Raw genomic sequence first — 9,583 nt, 5'->3', positions numbered from 1 at the left:
CCTGATGCTGGGAAAGACTGAGGGCAGGAAGAGAAGGGGATGACAGAGGATGAGATGGTTGGATGGCATCACCGACTCAATGGACATGAGTCTGGGTAAATTCTGGGAGTTGGTGATGGACAGGGAGGCCTGGCATGCTGCAGTTCACGGGTCGCAAAGAGTCAGACACGACTAAGCGACTGAACTGGACTGATACAGCACAGGGAACTATATGACCTATCTTGTAATAACCTATAAAGGAAAAGAATCTTAAAAAGTAGATTATATATACATATATATAAAAAACTGAATCACTCCTGTACACCTAAAACAGACACATTATAAATGAACTGCGTGCATGCGAAGTCGCTTCAGTTGTGTCCAACTCTTTGCAATCCCATGGACTGTAGCCCTCCAGGCTCCTCTGTCCATGGGATTCTCCAGGCAAGAATACTGGAGTGGGTTGCTATTTCCTTCTCCATGTCGGCAAAGTAATGTCCCTGCTTTTTAATATGCTGTCTAGCTTTGTCACTGATTTTCTTCCATGGAGCATCTTTTAATTTCATGGCTGCAGTCACCATCCATAGTGATTCTGGAGCCCAAGGAAATAAAGTCTGTCATTGTTTCCATTGTTTCCCCATCTACTTGTCATGAAGTGATGGGACCAGATGCCATGATCTTAGTTTTTTGGAAGTTGAGTTTTAAGCCAGCTTTTTCACTCTCCTCTTTCACTTTCATCAAGAGGCTCTAATTTCTCTTCACTTTCTGCCATAAGGGTGGTGTCATCTATACATATGAGGTTATTGATATTTCTCCCAGCCATCTTGATTCCAACTTGTGTTTCATCCAGCCTGACATTTTGCATGATGTACTCTGCACAGAAGTTAAATAAGCAGGGTGATAATATACAGCCTTGATGTACTCCTTTCCCAATTTTGAACCAATCAGTTGTTCCATGTTCAATTCTAACTGTTGCTTCTTGACCTGCATACAGGTTTCACAGGATGGAGGTAAGGTGGTCTGATATTCCCATGTCTTTAAGAATTCTCCACAGTTTGTTGTGATCTACATAGTCAAAGGCTTTAGCATAGTCAATGAAACAAAAGTAGAAGTTTTTCTGGAATTCTCTAGCTTTTTCTATGATCCATCTTCTAAAGCCAACTAGTACATCCAGAAGTTCTTGGTTCACATACTGTTGAAGCCTAGTTTGAGAAAGAACAGAAGAGAAAGGCAAAGGAGAAAAGGAAAGACAAACCCATATGGATGCAGTTCCAGAGACTAGCAAGGAGCATATTGAGATAAGGGAAGATCTTAAATGGATTTTGAGAAAACAGGACTTCAATAGGTAGAGGTGGAAAGAGGGGTGACAGAAAACAAGCGTATTTCCTAGGGTTGGAAATATCAAGAGGCAAGATGCATGTCACAGAGGCCCCAAGCAGGAAGGGGGGTGGTTAAGAGACAGGGTCATAAAGGACCAAATTTAAGAGATCTGAAAAGAGGGTCAGAATTTTTTCCTTCCCTTTTGTAACGCACAGAGTAGTTTCACAGCTGTTCAAAGGTCAGGAGGACTAGAAGAGACCGAGTAAATCCTGAAGGAAGGTAACTCAATTAGAAGGATTTACAACTAGTTCAGGCATCCTGAACTATCCTAAATATGCAAAAGCAATAGATAAGGAATCCAGGTGTCATCTGATGTGAACACCTGGCCTGGACTACATGAGGGAGCAGAGACACAGGGACTAATGGATTCCCAGCTGGAGCAGAGCAGACAGGAGAAGGAAGGTCAATGTCTAAAAGGAGAAAATCAGATTTGAGACAAAGCAAGTTTGTGCTGCCTGAGGTATACATATGCCTAGGAATTTCCTGCAGATCACTGAACTCACAAGACTGGCAGGACACAGACTGTGGGTAAAGGCTTTGAGAGCCACCCACTGAGGGATTCAGGTCAGCGACACACATCCTCTCAATGTCAGAGACCCACGAGCAGAGAATGCTGCCAGTAAATCTCAAATCGCAAGGGCTCTTTCCAAAACGCAGCCAAGTCTTCACAGAGAAGTCCCGGGATGGTCCTGGGGTGACTCTAATACAAGAGCTGCTGCCAAAGAGCAACAAATTCAAAGGACAGTTCGGGTCCTTCCACCTTCCAGGTGCTCATGAGCACTACTTCGGGGCAGGGGTAGGCTGCTGCCGGGAAGGAGAATCAGGGAGGTGGGAGGGAGGTGTTCACAGTGCTACACCATCACCTTTCAATTCTGAGACATGCACACACTGTCTAGTCAAAATAACAAAGTTTAACCTTCCTTAAAAGGTCACTCTAAATAAATAATAAAAGGTCACTCAACTGAGTGGGCCCTATGCCATCCCCACTGCTGAGGCAAACTTGAGCAGAAGAACAAAGACCAGGCAGTGGCAGTGAACTGCCTAACGGGGGCCAGGTCTGCCCTGGCTGGCGCCGCACCACCGCCCCAACCAGGCAACTACTGCACAGCAGAGCTTGGAAGGCAGGAACTCAACCCAACCCTAGGAACAAATCAGTATTCTTCAAAGGAGAGGCTGGCAAAATTAACAGTCAAGAGTCTCTTTTCCAAACCAGACACAGTCTGTAAAGTGAAAAGCTGTGTTTTATTACCCCCACAGCCTCCAGCTCCAGGCAGGAAGGCTGGGGAGACTGGCACAGCACAGGGAGCGCGTTAAAAAACTGTGTGCAGGAGAGTTGCTTGGCAAGCCCTCTGCAACACTAAGAAGTTCAACACACTCCATCTATGTGGATCTTAGAAAAGATAGCAGAGTGCACAAACCAGAAATAATGATGCACTATTTTTTTCAAACAGTTTAAAGGGTGATTATGTTCACTGTGAAATTAGGAGAGTCATTTCAAAAGCTTCCCAAATACATTCAAAATTATGATTTCTTGAAATCAGTGGAGGAAGAATGGATTATTTGGAGCCAAAAGTGATATAAAGTCCTGGACGTTTTCCCCATGAGCACAGACACCAGCCCTCTCTCAGAGCTAGTGAGACTGTATATAGCAGACCTTGGGTTCAGTGAACATTCTAAAAGAAAATGTGTAAATACTGAATGACATTGTTTTAGGACAAATAGTTTTAATACTAAGAGCCATCAACCAGAAAGCATTTATTCTCAGTAGCTTCCCATGAAGCTCAGAGTGAGGAGACAACAACTTCTAGGAGTTCCTTTCAAGGATACCCGAGTGGCTGCTCCCAGGGGTGAATTTAAAATATATAAATCACCACTTTTCCAATAACCAGGAAAACAGGACCTAATCAACTTTTTCTATAAAAAAAAGTTTTCTCAGAGTTTCAACGTTCACTCAGGAATACACACACACGTTTATATACGTACATACATACATATATATATACATATTTGGCATTTTGAAAGATTTTGCTATTTTCGTGAAAAAATAGGAGATATTTGGGCTTTTTTTAAATCAAAGTCAACCAACGCAGAAACTTTTAAAGTTTGTAAATTAAGTCTGTATCCTAAAAGGCAACATTATGCAACATAATGAGTAAAAAGGAATCAGAAAACCTTCATACTATTAACAACTCTGCATCTAACTAGCTGTGTGACATTGAGCAAGTAACAACCTCTCTGGGCTACTCTGCTATAAAATAACTAGCCCTAAAATCCCTTCTAGTTCTAACATCTAATAAGAGCAATTTAATATTTTTTAAAATGTTAAAGGCTAATGAAATACCACATAAATTTACACCAAACATTTTAAACAAAATGTTTTTTTGAAAAAAACTAATTTTAAGTAGCTGTAAGTTGGAAAATAACTGAGTTTTTAAAATAAAATTATACTGTTTGATCAGCAACTTAAAATACTGGGTCAAATGACAAACTAATCTTTCATCTTTTCTATTTAAGTCTGGGAGCCATAGTTAAGGTTTACTGATTATTCAAAACCTAAATTATTTCTCAGTGTTAAAAAAAAAAAAGATTGAAAGAATAAAGCATTTCTCCTGCATCTGAAGTAGTCAGAGCTCTGAAAATAAGATTTTATTTCAGTAGTTCACTTTTAAAGTCTAACAGAAAACTATGTTTAATTATTTACCACTATTCTAAAATATGCTATGAAAGTGAAAGTCTTTCAGTCATGTCCAACTCTTTGCAACCCCATGGACTATACAGTCCGTGAAATTCTCCAGGCCAGAATACTGGAATGGGTAGCCTTTCCCTTCTCCAGGAGATATTCCCAACCCAGGGATCGAACCCAGGTCTCCCAAATTGCAGGCAGATTCTTTACCAGCTGAGCCATGAGGGAGGTCTGAAAAAGCTATTGCTGCTGCTAAGTCGCTTCAGTCGTGTTCGACTCTGTGCGACCGCATAGACGGCAGCCCATCAGGCTCCCCCGTCCCTGGGATTCTCCAGGCAAGAACACTGGAGTGGGTTGCCATTTCCTTCTCCAATGCATGAAAGTGAAAAGTGAAAATGAAGTGGCTCAGTTGTGTCTGACTCTTATCGACCCCACGGACTGCAGCCTACCAGGCTCCTCCGTCCATAGGATTTTCCAGGCAAGAGTACTGGAGTGGGGTGCCATTGCCTTCTCCGGAAAAAGCTTTTAGGGAAAGACAATTGCATGTAGCAATATTCCTTCTACAGCTCAAGTCTGACTGTGATTCTGACCACTGAAAAATTCAGTAAGAAAATGAACTGAAAAGCTGGGACATAGAACGCCAAGCTCTGTCTATAAAATTTTCTTTAAAAGGTGATAAATATGAAAAGACTACTCTGAACACTTATAACTTGAAATATTTAATCATCTTCCAAGAGTAGAAGGTGAATATTAGTTTTTCCTGTAAAACTACATTTCAACCAGAAACAATAGCTTAACACAGTACAATGTGACAATTTCTGCTCTACATATGTAACATGCATACTCATTTAATCCACATGAGTATCTTCTGAAGCACATGCTACTTTTTATCACCCCTCATTTTAGAGATGGACAAGCTGAGGCTTTTATGCAAGTTAAGTGATTTGCTCAAAGTTACACAGCTGGTATGGAGTAGGTAAATGGCAACCCACTCCAGTATTCTTGCCTGGAAAGTTCCATTGACAGAGGAGCCTCGCAGGCTACCGTCCATGAGGTGGCAAAGAGTTGACACGTCCAAGTGACATGGACTGAGTGACATCACACACACACACATACACAGCTGGTAAGTGGCACTGTCCAGGCTGATGATAGCTCTAGCTGACTGTTATGCCCCTGCTCTTAAAACCACAATCTTCAGTTAAAATCTAAACTCCCCTTTCTAAATGATGCCTTTATTTCATCTTTATACCGGTTTCACTGATCTAGAAAGAAAGCCTTGAATGAGTAAAGCTCTAGTTTAAACAGCACTCTAGCACCTAAGGACAGTAGTAGAAAACTCCACATCCTTCCTTCTAACCTCCAAAACAAAGTCTCCTGAAATGCCAACCCAATCATAAATTTTAAGATGCCCATGTTTTGGCCCAAGTTCCATTCTCTCCTTTCCTAAGCTCCAATGGAAAAACATGGAACGATGGGAGGAAGATCATTTCCAAACCTTAAATACCAAGTTTCTTGGTTTGGCAACAATACTGTGCTTTGGGACTTTAAAATTATAAGCACGGTTCCCAGAGGAAAAATTTCCTTTATTAGCAACTGGCTTGACAATTCCATCCTAGGATGCTAAATATAATACATTCTGACTTTTATAATAATAAACACATTCCCCAGATTATTTTGAAATGACTGTTTATTTATATTTTGTCACACCAGTTAGGCAACTGTAGCACTTTTTCCTAAATCTTTCAAATTTGTTTCAGTTCTTTTAGTGAACTGACCTGACACTGTTTTCTGAATTATACTATGAAATAAGAAAGCTGGAATTTTTCCATTTATTTCCCTTAAAAGATACCCTTGTTTTACTATTTTTGATTTTCTTAAATTTTAACCCAAGAATATCAGCAAAGTCAGAATCATGGAAGTAAGTTTTACAAACTATGAAATAAAATAAACCTAATTTTAATACTTTATATACATTCATGTGATGGCTCAGATGGCAGTGAATCCACCTGCAAGGCGGGAGACCTCGGTTTGATCCCTGGGTTTGGAAGATCCCCTGGAGGAGGGCATGGCAACCCACTCCAGTATGCTTGCCTGCAGAATCCCCATGGATAGTAGAGTCTGGCAGGCTACAGTCCACGGGGTTGCAAAGAGTGACTAAGCACAGCATACATTCATCAAAGACAAATAAAGCATTTCACAGTTTTTAAAAGGAATCTTTATTATTAAAAATCCCATGCAAGGTAATCCAGAAATATTGGCAATGGCGCAACTGCCTTGTTCTGAGCTAATGGACTGTTTGTGGAGCAACAAGCATTCAGTGAACCTCAAATGGATCCAAGCAGTTGGATGGGGAGGGTAGAAATTTTGTTTTACCTCATAACCTCATGGTTTTGGGGGCATGTGGGTTTGCTTGTTTTTACCATTAAGTCTAATTCTTACAAGTAGCTTTTTAACATACAGGCCACTAGGTATCACTCTTTCTTTTTTGACTGCTCTTTTCACACCTAAAACCACAAAGTCCCATTAACGTCAAGACTGATCTCTCACCCTATTCAGGGTTATATAGCCTCAAAACATCTGTAACTTCCCAACAGGCAAATGCATGGTGGCAACAGAGCTCTTCCAGGCCAAACTAAGGTATTTAATGGGAAGATTAGAAACTTCAAAGTACCTTGTCTCTGTACGCGACTCCTCAACTTGCAACCAAATTTTTCTCCAAAACATATTCTAGAAATCAAATTCTATTATCTTTCACCCTTCTAGTATAACTGCTGTTGACACCCTGACACCAAATCTTGGCTTTTTCCTTCCTGATAGCTCCCTAACGTTCCTTTCCTCCAGTTTTCTAAAATGGAAAGCTACATAAATGGGTATTGAGGGTCTGGTGTAGGGGCAATAGGGATTGGTGGGAGCAGCTATTCCTCAGTTCAGTTCAGTTCAGTCGCTCAGTCGTGTCCGACTCTTTGCGACCCCATGAATCGCAGCACGCCAGGCCTCCCTGTCCATCACCAACCTCAGTTCCAGCCAAACATTAATCAGCTGGGAATATGATGGCAGATCTTCCAATGATCCAAAATAGGCAATAAATTCAAGTGGTTGGGAGAAATATTCTGGTTTTTTTAAAGCAATACAGGGACCAAAGAAAACAACTGCAGGTCACCAGTTGGCAACCCGCGAGTCAGACACTCTCTTTCATTCTGGTCCAGGCTCCCTGAGTCCGGTTTACACATCACTGTCATCAATCCACCAAATAACACTGCTCCTGCTCCTGACCACGACAAACTCCAGGCTTGAAATACTACCACGAAGTTTGTGCTGTCACTTAGTGTCCACAGTAACAAGGCCACTCCTCACCTTCCCTACAAAGACCTTTCACTTCAACCAAAGAAGTCTACTCACCTCATCCCTCACCCCCGCAAGATGGCCTCTGTTCTACCCTCCTCTTACCCCAACAAAGCCCACATCTGAAGCAGGAAACAAGTCCATCTTTGGGGAAGATACCTTGCAACACCTAATGACTGCATGACTTCTCTGCTTAAAGCCTACAGATTTAACTTTCGAGAAGGGGTTTAAATCTCCTAACAGGCAAATCTCATGGCCTTGTCTTGATACACCTTCACCCCTCAACAAATAACGGGAGATCGGAGAGGCTAAGTCACTGTCTGAGGAATCTTTGCGGGGTTTCGACGTCTTCACACCCGGGAACGCCTGGGGAGGTGGACTAGAATGGGACCCCCCCGTCCCAATCAGCCCTGCGAGGCAGGCGGACGTGCGCAACCTCCCGCGCTTTCCTTCCTGCGCCGCGGAGATACCAACCCCAGCCGGACCCCAGACCCGTGTCCTCGGGACCTCGACCTGCTGAACCCTGCCGCGAGGTCCGCGGGAACCCGCATCCAAGGACCGTCCGCCCTAGTGAGGCCCGATGCTGCCGGCGGCCGCGCCAGAGTCAAAAGGCGAGACGACCCCTCTCAGCGCGCCCCCCACGGGCTTATGGGGGACGCCGCTTCCGCGGCCGCGCCCACCCGGTGCCGCCGCTACCTTGTCCTCGGGCGGAGCTTCCGGCTCGCGGGCCACCCTCTGCCTCAGCTCCGTCATGCTGGAGACACCAGCGCTTAGTAGCCGCTGCCGCGTAGCGCAGACGCCGGGGCCGGCGCGCGGACTCTGCTCGGCCAGCCCCGAGTTGCCAAAGCAGAGCGCAGCTACGCAGCGCCTTGCTTGCCCCACCGCAGCCCAGCCGCCAGCCCTGGAACTCGGCCCCGCCCGGCTCAGCCGCCGCCCTTTCACCCGGGCGGAGCTTGACCAGCCTTCTCCAGCCTCTGCCTGCTGGCTCCTTTTCTGGTAAAGGCCCGGAGGGAGGGCGCAGGCGCACCATCGCCATCACGGCCCGGGAGATCCACCAATGGCGCGAACCCGTTAGGGAGGCGGGGCGGAGGCGGGGCAAGTGAAACGTAGTGGAGAGGCGTGCGTTATTAGATAGTAGCCTGAGGGGGCGGGAAAAGGCGTGCGTTTTGGAAGGAGACTAGCCAATGGGAACTCGAGGACTGGCGCCTAGGGTCTTAGAGGTTAACAACTTGCCAGGGATAATGGCAACCCACTCCAGTATTCTTGCCTGGAAAATCCCATGGATTTAGGAGCCTGGTAGGCTACAGTTCATGGGGTCGCAAAGAGTCGGACACGACTGAGCGACTTCACTTTTTTTCACTTTCCCCAGTCTCCAGCTTGCCTAGTCAGTACTTTGCCTCACACGGATAAGTATCCGCTTATTAGGCCCTGAGCGGAAAGGTCTGGGGAGCCCACCAGTGTAAAAGCAGATTACTGATAAGGAAGTGAGAGTCAAACTTCAGTCTGTATCGTCTGGTTTATTTTATGTGCTGGGCACTGAACTATGTAATCTGTCTCATTTAAACTGCACAACACTTGGAAGTGGATATGATTTTCATTTTACAGTTAGGGTTTTCCACGTTTATTCAGATTTCTTTTCTGCCTTCTGAACTACTGAAAGACCTTTTAGGTGGGGAGGAACGCTGCCTACTTTGTTCACAGCCGGATCCCCTCTGTACCTGACACATCCCAAGTCCCTAATGAATGAGGTTTCTCCTAAAAGAAAATGATTTAGCCAAGGTCTCACGGCCAAAATGTGCCCACTAGGAATTAGAACATAAATCTGTTTGCCACCAACCCCCGCTGTAACATAATCCCAGCCTTCTTAAATTCATTATTAATATCTGTGTTACTCGGCATTGCTTTCAGCAGTTCCTGTTCGCTGCCTTGTAAGTGATGTAAAACAAGTATAAAATGGGGCCCCTTTCGTTAGCATCTTGTAATTTAACAAGGAGAGAAATTTGCACACATAGGAGATGCAAGTTTGAGTTAGCAATTTTGACCTGAACTGTGAGGTTTGGGGAAAATAGAATTCTAAACAGGATGTTTTATTTTCTTGATTTCTGTGAAACTAGATCCTCAAATGCCTGTAACACTGCTTACAGTCTACAGTAAAGTAGACGTGAGATCCATGTTAAGTCGCTTCAGTCGTGTCTCTGT

General features: G+C 44.2%; 1 protein-coding gene across 1 annotated transcript in view; it reads right to left on the bottom strand.

The window, feature by feature from the left end:
• The window catches only part of CDS2 (CDP-diacylglycerol synthase (phosphatidate cytidylyltransferase) 2), a 56,826-nt gene extending 48,410 nt beyond the window's left edge, over positions 1-8,416 (bottom strand). The window contains exon 1 of the mRNA XM_010836438.1: positions 8,081-8,416. Within this exon, the coding sequence (XP_010834740.1) occupies positions 8,081-8,137 (57 nt within the window). The 5' untranslated portion in view covers positions 8,138-8,416. The remainder of the gene's footprint in view (positions 1-8,080) is intronic.
• Between the last annotated feature and the right edge of the window lie 1,167 nt (positions 8,417-9,583).

This window comes from Bison bison, unplaced genomic scaffold (genome assembly GCF_000754665.1).
Source record: "Bison bison bison isolate TAMUID 2011002044 unplaced genomic scaffold, Bison_UMD1.0 scf7180017864063, whole genome shotgun sequence".
NCBI classification, from domain to species: Eukaryota; Metazoa; Chordata; class Mammalia; order Artiodactyla; family Bovidae; genus Bison; species Bison bison.
Note: the sequence above shows the minus strand (reverse complement) of the source record. Positions and strands in the feature narration are given on the sequence as shown.